We start from the raw sequence: 17,990 nt of genomic DNA on the forward strand, positions 1-17,990 counted from the left end.
CGTCTGCAGGTCAGACTTAAAAAAAGGCCTTGACTGATCTTCCTTTCCAAGGAGATCGCCTGTTTGGTGCTACCCTGGATGACATCATTAAAGGTCTCACAGAGGGGAAGAGTAATTTTCTTATCCGCAAGCTACTAAGGGCTAGGAACCTCGTCGTAGACGTGGGCCCTCCTCAGTTCATAAGAAGTTTTTTCATCCCTCAGGTCGACTGACAAGGGCTCGAAGCCTTTCAGGGCCTCTTCAGGAGGATCCAAATGAACCTGTCTGGCAAGCCAACATTGGGCTTCTCAAGACTCGCGGACAAGGCTCCTTCAGCATCCCTCATCTGTATCTGGGTTGGGGGGACGTCTTCACTGATTTCCGAATACATTAACTTCCCTGGTGCAAGACAAGTGGGTCCAGGAAGTCATTCAGTCTGGCTACAAGATAAAGTTTCGCTCTTCTCCCTCCAGCAAGGTTTTTTTCTTTCCAACTTGTGCCTGTCCCCAGACCGCTTACAGGGCTTGTTTGGGGTAGTACAAGACCTATTCCTTCAAGAGGTGATTGTCCGGTTCTGACTTCGAACGTTTTTAGGGTTTTTACTCAAACCTGTTCACAGTCCCCAGGAAGAAAGGTAAAGTGCGTCCAATCCTGGACCTCAAGGCGCTTAACTGCTTTGTGTGGGTACAGAAGTTTAGAATGGAATCCATTTGAATGGTGGTGGCACGTCTGCATCAGGGAGATTTCCTTGCCTCTATCAATATCAAGGATGCCTACCTTCACATTCCAATATGTGCCAGTCACCAGCGTTTTCTCCGCTTTGCTGTGGGAAGGAGCATTATCAGTTTGTGGCGTTACCCTTTGGTCTCACCTCTGCTCCTCGGGTCTTCACAAAAGTGTTAGCCCCAGTGCTAGCTTTGCTACACCAACGGGGGATCGCGGTACTGGAATACTTGGACGATCTCCTGTGAGAGGAGTCTCCCTCTGCTCTGGTGGAAAACCTAGAGATTACAATACAAACTCTGCAGGAATTCGGCTTGATTCTGAATTTTCAGAAGTTTGCTCTGGCTCCGTCCATAAAGCTGGGCCTGACTCTGGACTCGGCCTTAGCCAGAGTGCTCCTTCCTCTGGACAAACTTCAGAAATTGCAGGCTGCAATTCGCCTCCTGCTGTCCAACAGGTGGTCGTCTCCCTGGACTTGCATGCGGGTGCTGGGCCTGATGGTGTCTACCTTTTTGAGGCGGTTCCGTTTGCACAGTTCCATATGAGGTCCCTGCAAAGGGAGATTCTGACCAAATGGGACAAGACTCCACAGTCTCTGGACAATCAGATCCGGAGGAATGAGGAAGTCCCTGATATGGTTGCTTTGTTCTCTAACACTTCAGCTGGGAAAATCCTTCCCTTGTATTGGACAGTTGTCACAACAGATGCCAGCCTCTCCGGCTGGGGAGCCGTCTTCGGCAAGCATTCTGCTCAGGGGATCTGGACGCTGGAAGAATCCAGACTACCGATCAATGTCTTGGAACTCCAAGCGAACAGACTGTATCTGGATCATTGAACGGATCGTCTTCAGGGATGTCCATTGCACATTCAATCGGACAATGCCATAGCCATGGCTTATGTCAATCATCAAGGGGGCACAAGAAGTGTCCTGGTGGCTCTGAAAGTATCCAGCATTCTAAGGTGGGCAGAACGATTTGTTCCACCCCTTTCCGCCATACACATTCCCGGGTAGGAATATTGGCAAGTGGATTACCTCAGTCGGCAAGAGTTGGACCAAGGGGAGTGATCCCTTCATCTGGAGGTGTTTTATCAGCTGTGTCTCTGGTCTTGTATATTTTAGGTCTTCTGTATTGTCCAGTATCATAGTAAACCACCTTGTCCTAAACAGGGGCTACTATGTCAATTTCGTTTTTGATTGGGCTGTAGTTCGCTCTGACTGATTTGTATAGTTTTTACCTGTTTTTTTTTCCTAAGTTTAAGTTGGCTTGTAATTTCTCACTGTTGCCAGTAGATGTCAATGGTATCACTGGTCAAATTGTGCGATTTTACAAAGAAAACAAAAAAGTTTATGAATATTTATATTTTCTTTAGCCAATTCAGGGGCTGGGGCCTAGGGAGGTGCTGCTGGATGGAGCTCTGCTGATAGGCCTTATAGCCGGTTTTGGAGCCTAATGTGAGCTGAAATCTCCTAAAGCTGTCCTGCCTGGTCTGGAGGAAGCTGTGCCAAGGAGGAGACCCAAGGGAGGCCCCTTGCTGGAGAGAGCCAGTAAGAAGACTTATTTCTCAGAAGGGCCTGGTAACTCGAAGGAAGCACTGAAATTTGGGAATGGGCTTACAGTGTTGTCGGGTCGGCTTGTAATTTCTGTCAGTATAAAGCTGGACACTGATTTAGATCTGGAGAGTCTGTAGGTGATCTGCATGGTATCGGAGACCCCTAACCCTCACCTCCTTAACTAATAAATGCTAGCCCATCCCTGCCTCTGGAGATGTTTTCCTGCCTTTGGGGTGTCAGAGGGGAGCCTAAATAGCATGGGCTCAGAGCCTGAGAGACAGCTGGTGGTCCTAATCAAGAGATTTCTCTTCCCTTCCTGTCCTGTAAATCTACAACCGGAAGTGAGCAGAAATCTTTCCAAAGTCAGGGTAAGGCCATCTTAGAAATATATCACCAGAACAAGCCTCTCGGTGTCGAAGATCATCAGAAGAAAAGGAGATTGGGTCTTCCCAGGGGGGCACAGGGCAATGAAACCTGACCCGTGGAAACATTCCACATTCTATCCAAAAATCTAAATTTTGGCTTTAAATACACTTTAGAGCAGAACTATAGGTACATTTCAATTACACAGATAAATGAATGCAGCTCTGTAACATGGACTCCTTCCCCTCCTTCCCACTTAGCCCCTAGTCCTCAATGTATAAACCAACCTTTCTCAACTAAGATTCTGCCTGAGCTCCTCTTCCCCCCTACCACACAGGTTATAGGTTAAAGTAGTGAGGGCCCTGGGGACCCCCAGACATGTCCCCCCCCCCCCATTACCATGCACACAAAAGTGGCTGGGTGGGGGGATGTTACGAAGGATAAGCAGGGAAAACTCCAAAGAACACCTCTAGCAGGCTCTGCATGCTATGGTTTACATCCAATCCCAGCACAGATCTAGCTGCGGAAACATTTCAGAAGTTGATCTGACCTAAAGATTTTTGAGTTGATGTATTTACTGTGCAAAGGCAATATACATTGTATACCAGGAACCAACATTTATAATGTTACCATTTACAAAAGCTGCACTTAGCACCTTTGTTCAAGGGAAATGATAATGTATTCCCATGAGCGTGCATTTTGAGTTATTGCAGTAGTGTTTTCCTTAAACTCATTTTTATATGAATAGTTCTATGAAACATACACTACCATGGGGTGGTGTCACGGGTGTACCCAATCGGTAAGGTGTGCCACATCCCAAATTGTACTTGAATCACAATTGGGCTGAAACAACATGGAATTTATAGGCACAGATAAAATAATTTCATAATTTTTTTAGAAATTTTTAAAAAGTGTTTGTTTAAAACAATACAATACACATGCTTAATATATAAACCTACAACCACCATGTGGTGGGTACAATGTATAACACACCGTATCAACTCCTAAGAGACAAAAACGCATAGATCCCACACTGAGGCACCAAGTGGTCTCCCCAGTGTTGGACCATGCGATTTATAAAGTAGCAATTATAGATGGACAAACTTCAAGCCCGACATGTTTTGGGATAAACGCTTCTTCGGGAGCTCTTCAAACACATACCCAAAAAATTGGAAGTCCAAAGGGGGTATCCACAGTATCGATAATAAACTCTAGAGTTTAATAAAGTATTTGATTCAAGGGTGTTAGGCCGATACTATCCAAAATACAGATAGTCTCTCAATCACATCATATACTCCAGAGTTTGCAAGTAGTAGAATATTGAACATAGATGGCCAAACATGTAGATCAGACACTGGTAATAGTCAGTGTCCATCAGACACTGAGTGATCAATTACTGCAATAAACTATCCACACCTTGGAGGATCACACAGGTGAACGCTCGGACACTGAGCTTGCCAATCAGATACTTACCTGGAAGTATGTCTGGCTGTTTCATCAACAGCTGTAGTTTATTGCAGTAATATATCACTCAGTGTCTGTTGGACACCGACTCCATTGCCAGTGTCTGATCTACCTGTTTGGCCAATCTATGTTCTATATTTTCTCAAGATGTGATTGAGAAACTATATGTATTTCAGATGGTATTGGCCTAACATCCTTGAATCAAATACTTTATTAAACTCCAGTTACATATTAGAGTTTATAATTGATACTGTGGATTCCCCCTCTGGACTTCCAATTTTTTTGGGTATGTGTTTGAAGAGCTCCCGAAGAAGCGTTTATCGCGAAACATGTCGGGCTTGAAGTTTGTCCATCTATAATTGCTACTATATAAATCGCATGGTCCAACACTGGGGAAACCACTTTGTTCCTCAGTGTGGGATCTATGCATTTTTGTCTCTCAGGTGTTGATACGGTGTGTTATACATTGTACCCACCACATGGTGGTTGTAGGTTTATGCATTAAGCATGTGTATTGTATTGTTTTAAACAAACACTTTTTAATAATTTCTAATAAACTATGCAATTATTTTATCTGTGCCTATAAAGTCCATGTTGTTTCAGTCCAATTGTGATTTCATTTTTTATATGAGTCAAACTTGGTGTTCTACATCTTTATTTAACCACCTCAGTACCAGCATATTTCACTTTCTTCATTACCAGGCCAATTTTCAGGTTTTTAGCATTGTGATACTTTGACTGACAATTACTTGGTTGTGTAACACTGTACCTGTTCTTCCTATTTTCCGTTAAAAAAAAAAAAACAAATCAAATGAATGTTTCTTCATAAATTTAGGCCAAAATGTATTCTGCCACATTTCTTTGGTTAAAAAAAACAAATCCATTTATAATATTTAGAGATACAAAGATACTGTACACAGTCTACAAACTATGGTAAAAAATGCTGTAAATTAAGAGTGCTTTCAAAAATAGAAGTGTTAATAGTTTATCAATTATTTAATTAATTAATTGAATTCATTTATTTTATTTTATCAATTATTTAATTAATTGAATTCATTTAAATTAAACAGAAGAGAAATTAAATGTAATATTTGGCGTGACCACCCTTTGCCTTCAAACCAGCATCAATTCTTCTAGGTACACACAGTGAAGGAACTTGGAAGGTAGGTTGTTCCAAACATCTGGGAGATCTAACCACAGATTTTCTGTGGATGTAGGCTGCCTCAAATCCTTCTGTCTCTTCATGTAATCCCAGACAGACTCTATAATGTTGAGATCAGGGCTCTGTGAGGACCAAACTATCACTTCCAGGGCTTTTTGTTCTTCTTTACACTGAAAATAGTTCTTAATTACATTGGCTGTAAGTTTGGAGTTGTTGTCCTGCTGCAGAATATATTTGGGGCCAATAACACGTTTCTCTAATGATATGGCACGATGGATAATTATCTGCCTGTATTGAGGACACGATTGACCCTGACCAAATCTCCAACTCAATTTGCACGAATGCAGCCCCAAAAAATGTAAGGAACGCCCACCATGCTTTACTGTTGCCTCATTATTGTACCACTCTCCAGTCCTTCTGCAATCAAACTCCCTCCTGCTACAGCCAAATACAGTATCTCACAAAAGTGAGTACACCCTCACATTTTTGTAAATATTTTATTATATCTTTTCATGTGACAGCACTGAAGAAATGACACTTTGCTACAATGTACAGCTTGTATAACAGTGTAAATTTGCTGTCCCCTCAAAATAATTCAACACACAGCTATTAATGTCTAAACCACTGGCAACAAAAGTGAGTACACCTCTAAGTGAAAATGTTTAAATTGAGCCCAATTAGCCATTTTCCCTCCCCAGTGTCATGGGACTCATTAATGTTACAAGGTCTCATGTGTAAATGGGGAGCAAATGTGTTAAATTTGGTGTTCTCGCCCTCACTCTCTCATTCTAGTCACTGGAAGTTCAACTTGGCACTTCATGGCAAAGAACTCTGAGGATGGGAAAAAAAGAATTGTTGCTCTACATAAAGATGGCCTATGCTATAATATGATTGCCAAGACCCAGAAACTGAGCTTCAGCACGGTGGCCAAGACCATACAGTGGTTTACCAGGACAGGTTCCCTCAGAAAAAGCCTCGCCATGGTCGACCAAAGAAAGAAGTTGAATGCACATGCTCAGCGTCATATCCAGAGGTTGTCTTTGGGAAATAGACGTATGAGTCCTGCCAGCATTGCTGCAGAGGTTGAAGGGGTGGGGGGGGGGGGGGGGGTCAGCCTGTCAGTGCTCAGACCATACGCCGCACACTGCATCAAATGGTCTGCATGGCTGTTGGCCCTGAAGGAAGCCTCTTCTAAAGATGCTGACAAGAAAGCCCGCAAACAGTTTTCTGAAGACAAGCAGACTAAGAACATGGATTACTGGAACCATGTCCTGTGGTCTGATGAGACCAAGATGAACTTATTTGGTTCAGATGGTGTCAAGTGTGTGTTGTGGCAACCAGGTGAGGAGTACAAAGACAAGTTTGTCTTGCCTACAGTCAAGCATGGTGGTGGGAGTGTCATGGTCTGGGGCTGCATGAGTGCTGCCGGCACTGGGGAGCTATAGTTCATTGAGGGAACTATGAATACCAACATGTGCTGTGACATACTGAAGCAGAGCATGATCCCCTCCGTTCGGAGGCTGGGCCACAGGGCAGTATTCCAACATGATATTCCGACATGATGTCATCATGCAGAAGTGGAAGAGGGCTCCAGTTACAAACTGTGAAGATCTGGTGAACTCGATGCCCAAGAGGGTTAAGGCAGTGCTGGAAAATAAGGGTGGTCACACAAAATATTGACACTGTAGGCCCAATTTGGACATTTTAACTTAGGGGTGTAATCACTTTTGTTGCCAGCGGTTTGGACAATAATAGCTGTGTGTTGAGTTATTTTGAGGGGACAGCAAATTTACACTGTTATACAAGCTGTACACTGATTACTTCGCATTGTAACAAAGTGTCCTTTCTTCAGTATTGTCACATAAAAAGATATAATAAAATATTTACAAAAATGTGAGGGATGAACTCACTTTTGTGAGATACTGTATGTATGTATATATATAATATACATACACACATTATAATATGGAAGAAAAAAAAAATATATATATATTTATATTTATTATTTATATTTATTTAATTTGAAAAGTACTAACCATGATGTTCGGACTGTCTATCACATTTCTTGAGGCCCTTAAATGCCATGACAGTACAAAAAAAATAAAAATTACGCATTTTGGAAAGTAGATTATGCAGTTGGTGGTATGGTGAAGATCTAACTTTTTGTCACAATTGTTTGGAAAATGAAAAAAGTAAATTAAATTTGATTTAGTTATCACACACAACAAGTGTGTACTTATGTTTACACCCTAACATACATTCTTCTACTCCTCCTGTGTATGGAAATACCACATGTGAGAGCTTGATCATATAGAGGGACTCAAAATCCAAGGAGGATTAAAGGTTTTCCTGAATATTTTTATTACATTTTTGGATGTCCTGAGGCTCCAGGCCATTGGAAATACCCTCAAATTTGACACATTTTGTTATGCAGAGTCTTTAATGTATTTGCTAAATTGTATGGTAAGACTTTTGAAAATCTAATTTTTTTTTTTTAAAGAAAATTAAAATGTATTTTTTACACAAAGTTGTAAATTTAATAAGATATGTCTCAAGCACAGTATGGGCATCAATACACCCCAAAACACATTGTTCTACTCTCAAGTATGAGGATACCATGCGTAAGAATTTATTTGCAGCCTAGCCACATACAGAAGCCCAAAATCCAAGGAGCACCTTCAGGATTTCAAGGGGCATAAATGACACATCTGATTTCCTGACTACCTCTCACATTTTGAAGGCCCTGTGGCTCTAATACACTAGAAATACCCCCAAAATATCACATTTTGTAAAGCAGGCACCCCAATATATATGCTAAAGGAATAGTGAGTCTTTTACCACAGGTTTTTAGAAAATAAGGAAAGAAAATTATTATTTTTTTTTTTTTTTACATAATTAATACTATTTAAAAGGGTAATTCATAAACAAATCATACAGTAAAGGACACAGGCTCCTTTATGTCTTGACCACAGGTTATAGGCTGCCACCTTCAGATTAGGAACACTGACATACAAAGTTGTTAGGACAGCCTCATATATTCCTCCCGCTCCCAGCAATCCTCATTTTTTTGTTTGCTCATTTCCTTAGGCAATGTACGACCTCTCTCTACTGAAAGTAGGTTCCTGGCCTTTACATCCAAAATTTCTGGAAGACTGAAGACAGTGCTTGGTTCTTCACATGGAAAAATTGCTCTCTACCTGGCTGCAGCAACACCACTAAGGCAAAATTATCGCAGCTTCAGGATCGGTCACCCTGAGGCATGTACTCAGACCCTGCTTCAAGAAATGGAAAGAAATTAAAACACTGGGATGCCCTGTATAGTTTCTTTTTGCCACTGGGCTCTGTATGTGGTGCTCATCCTCGTTATAGTAGTACATTGTGGTGTAGTTAGCTGCAGAGTGATTTATGAGTCCAGGGTAGTTGCAGTCTGAGTCCCGGTAGTTCCAGTCCCTGAAGACCCACTCCACAAATAAGAGGGCATGCCTTTCTGAAGCAGGTGAAGCAGAGGATTCCACCTGGTGGCATATTACCTGGGAAGTTGCCTGTTCACTGATGTGTGAGTCCAGGCCTTTGCCCCTTTCTATTGAGCCCATCCCTTCTCATACCCAGTTTCTCCCTCCCCCCAGCCTGGGGGAGTCCTTGGTCCAATCCCCTGCCTTGGGCATTATGAAGCGGGCAGCAAAAGCACCTTAGGTTGGAGGTGGTGCTTCGCAGGACTGCTGGCCATGACCTAGCTTGCACCAAGTTAAATGGTCTGTCACCACCATAGCATAGCATACCCCATTCTCAACATAGCAGAGTGATTTTGGTCTTGTGACACATTCAGGCATGTAATGGCCTATTCTCTGTGCATTGTTACACCCTCTGTGGTACACAACCCTCTGTCTGGCTCTAGGCTCCACCTTGAGCACACCACAGCTCCAGCAGCAACTCTGCTCCAGTTTGTGGTTACAGTCTCCACATCAGACCTCACCAGGTTATTCAGCCTCAGTCGTGGGAAACAGTGCAGCTACATCCCTCCCACTCTGTGGCATTAGGATTTTAATTGAATAAAATTAGTGTAGTACCTCACAGGGGATCCACTCACCATTGATGGCAGATGTCAGACAGAAGAAAAATGGTACTCAAGGGCTGGCCAGCACATACTGTGCATAGTGCCATTATGAGGTTGTTCAGGACTCCTCCCGAAACAAGTGTTTTTCTAGCATTGCTGATCACAGCCAGTGCCATTGTTTGCGGCATTGCTGATTACAGCCAGTGCCATTGATTCCAGCATTGCTGATCAACACCAGTGTCAAAGCCAGTGTCAGCATTTGCAGTATTGCTGATCACAGCCAGTGTCTTTGTTTCCAACATTGCTGATTGCAGCCAGTGCCATTGATTCCAGTATTGCAGATCACAGCCAGTGCCAGCATTTGCAGTATTACCGATCACAGCCAGTGCCATCATGAGCCAGTGTTTCCAGCATTGCTGATCACAACTAGTGCTTCTAGTGCTGCTGACTGTGGTCAGCAATGCTGTAAATACTGGCATTAACTATAGTCAAGTTAGGGGTAGCAGCACTGTGATTAGGTATGGATACTGCGCTTTGTAACAGTGTCTTTACTCAGCTGCCACCTCTCCCTTTCTTCCCACAATGGCTTTGTACTTATGACAGGAACAGGAAAGCTGGCTATTCACTGTGGCCAATCTTTACAGTGGTGATCGCTGTACCCAATCACATGGTACAGAACCACTCTAAGTCGCTCTGTACCTTTTGCATGCGATCCGCACTGTCCACTCACATAAGCTGTGACTGTAGGATTTATTAAACAGATTAATTCAATAAATCCCCCTTTTGTTTACATTTGTGATCACTGTGATTGGCTCTTAAGGTCTTCACAGAGCACAAAGCCATTCCTAATGGCACTGAACCTTTAGCCAACGCTCTTTGCTGTCTAATGACAGCTGGAACATTGGCATTGTGCACGCAGGTCAGATTAAAGAAAAAATAACAAGATCATGCTCCCGAAACAATAAGGAGCACATAAGCCAGTTTTGTACAGTGGCAGATCCGCAAATAGGTAATTAAGCAAAGATTTCTACATTAGTCACTAGATTGAGTAAACTCACTCTAGCTCTCTTTTAGCAACTGTTGAGATCAAATATCACCCACTCAGGGAGTGCATTGTTTTTATTCATTGCAAGAATTAGCAGTAAAGGACAACTATTTTGTAGCACTGCAAAGCAGGAAGTAGAGCCAGCAATGCAATTGCGTCGAAAATTGGCAGGGAATTTTCGGCCAACGTCCGATCTACCGATTTACGGCTTGTTAGTATGATGCTTCCGACAACCAACTTCGACTTTTCGGCCGAAAAAAATCAGGTGTGCAGACTATAACATTTTTGTTGGTCGTCAACATAACGGCTGATTTTCGTGCAGTCAGCAGTCAGTACAGATTTTGACGGGGAAAAATCTGATGAGCAAGTCTGGGCATGCTCAGTGAAGGAAAAACACAAAGAAAACTAACCAACACATGACATCACTTCTGAAGTAGAATTTTGTTGGCCGAGAAAATTTGTGTGCAGTCTAGGCACATTCCAACCAACAAAACACAACTTGGACAAAAGTCGGACGATCGGTCGGCCGATAATCGTTGCGTGTGTACGAGGCATTAGACCGTTGTCACTTCTGGTGACAACTGTAAAATGTTGGGTTACCCAAGACTATCTGTCTTGGTGACCAGATTAATAACAGATGGTGAAACTAGCTAGTGGACACAGAGAGCAAAAAAAAAAACCTGAAAAGGGTTCTCCGTCCAACCCCCCCAGTACAATAATCTATTTGGGCTAGAGATAGGCACTCTATATCTATCATTACTTTACAGTGCTAGCAGACAGTAGTGAACAACTATTAAGGTACACTAATCTGTGCATCTGTTACCCTGTTCCAGGTGCCCCCTGGTCCTTGCCTAATCATTTGACATTACACATCACATTACAGAACATGGGTGTGTGTGTGTGTGTGGTGAGTGGGTGAGGTGACACCCAGCCCGAGCAATGCCTGAGTGACACCTGAATGGATGACTTTTGCGGATTCTGTTTTTACCACTGGGAAGCTCCACGGCAAATAAACAGCTAGATAATATCTGGCATAACAAGTTCGCCTTTGATTGATAGTGAAATGTGTGCTAGTGTGCTAATAAATAGATGCCCTCTTGTTTATATACCCCATGCACTTTTAGTTTCACTCTGGGTCTCAATAAGTGTGCAAATACAAACAACTTTTACAAAGTTAGAATTTCATCTCACACAGTGTAGTCGTAAATTCTATTGCCCCTTCTGGAATTCTTACATTCCACTAGAAAACTCCTTTTTGCTATAAACTTTCTCACTTTTTACACTGGTGGCTCATTAGCAGTCCAACGCTCCTATAATGAGTCCCTCATCATGCTATTAAATGTTTTTCTTACTACTTGAGTTGGCCAAACATCTCTCGATTTGGTTCTGCAGTGCACAAAAAATGCTCATATCTTGGTTTTCACTTGACAAAAAACACTGAATTACATCACAAGCTTGTCTGATTTCATGAACATCGATGTGCTGCCTTTTGTCTTCAGTTTTGATGGCAAATGTGGATTCTCCTTTTCTATCATTAACTTTTGGATGTAGCTTTAAACTTGTTAATTTGGGCTTGCCACCACTGGTTGAAAAGGCAACTTGTGCTTTTTGGTTTGGAAACAGTAGACCAGTACATGTGGATTCATACTCAAGGTTTTCATGCTCATCATCATTCTCCTCTTTAATAGTGATGGTCCTGTAAGATACCTGACCGGTAGTTAATACAGCAGAATTGACAACATTACTGTTGCTCTCTTGTGAAATAGGGAAAGATATAACCTCACAAGGTCTTGCCTCTGGTGGATCATGTTTGGTTGAACAAAGAGTTTGGATACCTTCTTGCTTCTGAAAACTGAATTTTATAGTATGAGGTGTTACCCTTAACCATGCCTTGTTCATGGTGTAACTAGCCTCTACAAGGGTAATCTCACTCATTTTCTGAAGTAAGGAAATCTCAGTTCTCACACCAATATTGGTGTCTTCTTTCAGTCTCTCAAGAAGAAACTGTCTGTAGAATATATTGAACTCATTAACCAACTCTTCTCCAAAATGATGGCTTGATGCAGGACTTTCCTTCGGGAAAATGCAAAGTGAGATGTTTTGAAGTTTCACTTTTGGCCCAGCATTGTGGGTTGTAAACGCCAGTAAAATTTTCCTTTCCTGTTTAGCAAGTTTGGCATCCCAGTTCAGAAGCCACTCAATAAGCAGTGTATCAGTCAAATAACCATTTTCACTGGCCTTCAGAGATACAGGAGAAAGACAGTGGGTTCCCAAGGATCTTGGTGGAAGATTGTGAGTAACTAACAATTTAAGCTTTTCTGTACCATCTATGTTGCAACAGAACCAGATGCAGACGGTTTCCTTTGGTTTTAAGGTCATCCCTGGTCTTGACATGAGTCTGAATTGAAAAGAAGACCCTACAGCACAAAAAATATCTTCCAAATGGTAATCTTTGGAAATTCGAGCAAGAAGCATAGACCTGCTTAAGGAATTGCCTTGGGCACATTGGCCATAGTGTTCCAACTGCATGTGAACATCCCGTTCTCCTTGAACATGTCTGACTGATGTTAAATGACAACTGGAATATCTTTTATCCACTACACTGTTTGACTCCATTTTGATTATTGGTGTAGGCTTTGGTAGGATTTTAACATATCTACTTTCGATAATCCCCCCACTATGTCTTTTTTCCCCTAGTAGAAGGTCTCCTCTATAGAACAGTCGATATCTCTCTTTCCATCGCCACAACCATCCATTAGAAGGCTTGAACTGTGGGCAACCAATCTCCTTGGCAATGACCTCTGCCTGCCTCATGAGAATAGGTCCAGAAATGGGCAGCTTATTGGCCTTGGCAAACAGAAGCCATTCTAGCAGGGCTTCATCTACTTTGGCATGCTTAAAAGGTCTATTTCGTTTACGGCTTGGATTCTCATTCTGGTTCCAACGCTCCAATATCTCGTCTCTCTTTTTCATTACTCTACTAATAGTAGACTGTGATAGACCCATATTTCTAGCTACTGATGATTGAGAAGCTTTGGGCTGCTGCAGAAGTTCCAGGATTTTCACTTTTTCTGCCAGAGTAGAGTCCCGTCTCTTTTTGCATGTTGGCACATGGCTATAGGTATCCTTCACTAAAATAAAAATAGTATTAAAAATAAACTTAAGTCAAACATTCAAACTCTACATCTTAACTAACAAAGCAGACACATACTACCTAGTGAGCCAGTGTTATAATCATCCTGGCATTCATCTTTGCAGCTGGCTGGAGTCCTGATTTCCTGCATTTTCCTGACTTTTCATGTGCATACTGTACATTGTGTATAGCGTTCCAAGAAAAACCATCTCTCTAAAGCCTCGTACACACACGTCGAAATTCTGCAGGGAATTTTCGTCCGACGACCAATCTGCCGATTTGCGGCTTGTTAGTATGATGCTTCCGACAAAAGACTCCGACTTTTCGGCCGAAAAAAATCTGGTGTGCAGGCTATAAAATGTTTGTCCGCCGTCAAAACACGGCCGATTTTCGTGCAGTCAGTACAGATTTCGACAGGGAAAAATCTTATGAGCAAGTCTGGGCATGCTCAGAGAAGAAAGAACACAGAGAAAGCAAACCAACACATGACATCACTTCTGAAGTAGAATTTTGTCGGGTGAGAAAATTCGTGTGCAGTCTAGGCACATTCCAACCAACAAAACACCACTCTGGACAAAAGACGGACGACCGGTCGGCCGATAATCGTTGCGTGTGTACGAGGCTTTTCTCTGCTGCAGCTTCCCACATGCATTGGAATTCTGGATGAGCAAATCTGCCTGGGTTCAGATTGCGAATGTCGTTATTCAATTCTGTCCATTATTAGGGCTAATAAGCAAGCTACTGCCAAATAAAAACCAAGGTAAGCCAGGCACAACCATGGAGGACATGTTTTAAAGTCAAAGGTAAAAGCACAGTATAGTCCAGTATCCCTCACTAATCACTATTCAGAATTGTCAGCTCTTCCTAAAAATTACAATTTAACATGGCTTGTGGGTGGGTGCAGCGTGGTGCGGCAGTAATAACATACACAGTCCAGGTGCAATTAGTAGAGCTTGTATTGTAGTAAAGGCATAACAGTTCACAACAAACCAGGTGGGAGAGTGCCAATGGAGCAGGTATCAGCCAAACTGACAGCATCTGCCTGGAGGGGCAGAATGCGGCCTGGCCGTCCAAGAGATTGCGAGCCATAAGCTTTCCCTCCTTGTCTGAAACCTTTCATTGCCACTAATACTGTCCCCGACAGATGGGTAACCTGTTCCTACACTACCCACACGCAAATGCACACCAAGACCAGGGAAGCAGGGACTTAAAAAGACGCTGCTGACCCAAGATGGCCAATCTTGGTTTGATCAGATGCTTTGGAGGCCAGAGGAGATATAGACTCCAGATATCTCCATAAAGAGGACCTGTCACGACCCATGCTATCACAAGGGATGTTATTCATCCCTTGTGATAGCAATAAAGTTGATAAAAGAAAAAATGAAAGGTACAATGTTAAAAAAAATAAAATCTATATCAACATTATTTAAATTTTTTAAAGTGCCCTGTCCCCCTGTGCAAATGCGAACACGCACATAGGTCCAGTATGCATATGTAAACTGTGATTGCACCATGCATGTGTGGTATCGCCACAAACGTCAGGGTGAGAGCAATAATTCTAGTGCCAGACCTCCTGTGTAACTCTAAACTGTTCACTTGTAAAGGCTTTGAAAGCACCGCCTATGGAGATTTGTAGGTACCATAGTTTGGCGTCCTTCCACGGGCGTACGCTATTTTTTAAAGTGTGACGCGTTAGGTATCTAGTTACTCGACATAGCATAATTCTTCATATTTTACCAAACAATTGGGCGTTATATTGTATTAGTACAAACAACTGGTCACTGCCCCCACCTTGAACTGGCCTTCGCAGCAAGAAGCACATGGAAGGACGACACATGTAAACCAAAACCAAAGAAAATTCCCAGATCAATTTACTAGCCAGCCTGCTACCAACCAAAGTATCCTGTCTAACATCTTGTGTTAAAAGCAGTGATTTAGTTTGCACACATTTGCAAATACATGTGTAAGCTGCAGAGCCACTCCATGGCACCCCAGTATTATCTGCAATCCTAACTCTGTATATTTATAGGAGCCTCCAGAGTAGAAGCACATGCTTTCAAAAGGATAGATAGAAGGCCGGTGAGCCTGGAGGGAGCCCACCCCTTCCTAAAAGCACAGGGGTGCACTGGACACCCAGCACATAGCACAATGGCAGCAAAGGTGTCCACCACAGGCAGTGGCCAGTTGTTTGTACTGATGTAATATTGGTGAGAGGATGCACTGCACACCTGGGTGTCCAGTGCACCCCTGTATATTTAAAGGATTATTATATTTAATCTCCCTCCGGGCTTGCCTGCCTCTATCTATTAAAAATGCATGTGCTCCACTATGGAGGCTCTTAAAAATGTACAGTTAGGACTGCAGATAATGTTGGGGCAACGTGGAGTGGCTCTGCAGCTGTGCTAATCAACAGGGGCAGACTGGCAACTTTCAGCCCAGGGGGCAAGTACAAACCAGAGGTACACGGTGCAGCGACTCAGCCCCCCGTCCACTCTCTCTCTTCCCGGCCTCCTTCTGACCCCCATTCCAGGCTGAAGCTCCGCTCCAGGTACTCTCTACTCACCGGCCGAATCTGGTTTCCCCACCTGACCAGCAGGGGCGGTTGGAAGGAGCGGGGACAGTTCGGTCAGGGCTGGCTGGAGGAGGAGAGTCTCCAGTGGGGCATGGAACCGGCCTCTGCTCGGACATAGCTTGAACCATCCATGCTGGGGGGGGGGGGGGGCAGCACTCTGTCCTTGTCTTAATCCCACCCTCAGTAGGTCAGCGGTGGGGTCTTTTTACTTCTCACCAGCAATACTTTAGGCATGTCTTTGGCAGAAGCAGTGCAGTCTTTTTATGGGGCATCAGAGTGGCCCGGGTGGCAATTGCCCCCCTGCCCCCTGGCCCAGTCCTCCCCTGCTAATCAACCTCTGTTTTTATTGCAAATTGCTAGACAGGAGAACTTTGTTGGCAGCAGGCTGGCTGGTGAGGTGAGCTGGGAATTTTCTTTGGTTTAGTTGGGCATTATATTGTATTTTTGTGCATTACAATTAATTAAAGTGTATTTTTAAAAAAAAATGCGTTTAAAAAAAACGCTGTGAGAAGATAATGAAAATATGTAACACCCACCTTTTTATTCTCTATGGCGTCTGCTTAAAAAAATTATATTGTTTGGAAGTTCTCAATGCTGATTTTTACATGTAGGAGAGGAATGTCAGAGATGCATTTTTTATACATTTTTTAAAAGGCTATTAAGCTATTAGGGGGGGTTAAGGATATAATTATACCCTAATAAGTAGACCCACCACATTTTTTCTTTCTCTGTATTAGTTGAAGATAATTGTGTTGAATTTGATGGACATATTTATTTATTCCCCCTAACTATGTGACTATACTGTTCTCCATTAACTGCTAAAAGTGGAGTTCAAATTGGTTGATGTAACTGACAGCATAGCCTCGTTCTTTGTACTCTGTCATTGAGTAGCCCCTAAAGCGACCATAAAATAAGTAACGTTTTAGCACAATTGCCATTCTAGACTTGCACATATTTTCATCATTTATCCATTTTAGGGAAGACAGACGCACAAGAATAGCTTACACCTACCCGTCTGATCTGAAGACATGTCTCCACGTCCTAATCACCTCCCTATTGCAGCAAGAAATCCCTTTTAAAGGCTTTCAACGTCCACTTACAGAGCCGCTGGATTTGTAGCAAGGAGTTGAATGAACCTTCCCAAACAAGCATGTATGCGGAAGAGATTCCTGTGCAAGTGTTTATGGGAGAATTAAAGGATGGCATGACTTTTATGGTGGCTTATTGTACGGTTGCTGATGAATTTAAGAGAAAGATGGGAACCCCCTTAAATTACCCCCAACTCCTCCTCCAGCCTCATGTCGCTGTGCCTTACAGACTGGAAACCTGATTATATATATTTATATCCAGGGGAACATTTTTTATTTAAAAGCGCACGGTAATTTCAGCACTGACTGCTGCATTCATCATCTGAAAGATCTTTGCTGAGCTAAATAACATGTTAGTATTGTGTGTCAGTTAGTCTGCAGAAACAGGCAGGGGAGTAACTACAGATCATGGGGCCTGTGGGAACCAGCTTCAAACTGTACAGCTTTAGGCCGCATGTACAGTGCCTTGAAAAATTATTTATACCCCTTTTCACATTTTGTCATGTTACAACCAAAAAGGTAAATGTATTTTATTGGGATTTTATGTAATAGACCAACACAAAGTGGCACATAATTGTGAAGTGGAAGGAAAATGATAAATGGTTTGCATTTGTATTCAAATCGCAGCATCGCTGCATTCCTGCTGGCCAACAGCAACAGCCCCCCCCCCATTTCGATGGAGAGGAGGTTCTGTCTGGAGCAGTGCCCATCTGGTTCCTGGTATGGTGAGGAGCTGTCCCCCTTCTCCCCCTGGGGGGTTTTGGTGTGGACATGGGCCCCTTCATGGGACAGTCGGACCGCTCCTTCCCGTTAGGGACCCCCCTCTTCTGTGTCTGGTGGTCCCTGTGGGTCATC

General features: G+C 42.9%; 1 protein-coding gene across 1 annotated transcript; it reads right to left on the reverse strand.

Moving 5' to 3' along the window:
- Positions 1 to 11,282: 11,282 nt before the first annotated feature.
- On the reverse strand, positions 11,283 to 17,242 carry LOC309566518 (tigger transposable element-derived protein 3-like). The gene is made up of 2 exons (XM_082271692.1): positions 17,059 to 17,242; positions 11,283 to 13,473 (listed from the first exon to the last, which is right to left on the reverse strand). Exons 1-2 carry the CDS (start codon positions 17,075 to 17,077, stop codon positions 11,678 to 11,680), a joined length of 1,815 nt encoding a protein of 604 aa, XP_082127818.1. The 5' UTR covers positions 17,078 to 17,242; the 3' UTR covers positions 11,283 to 11,677.
- Between the last annotated feature and the right edge of the window lie 748 nt (positions 17,243 to 17,990).

This window comes from Pelophylax lessonae, assembly GCF_965119305.1.
Source record: "Pelophylax lessonae genome assembly, chromosome: 11".
Lineage (NCBI taxonomy): Eukaryota > Metazoa > Chordata > Amphibia > Anura > Ranidae > Pelophylax > Pelophylax lessonae.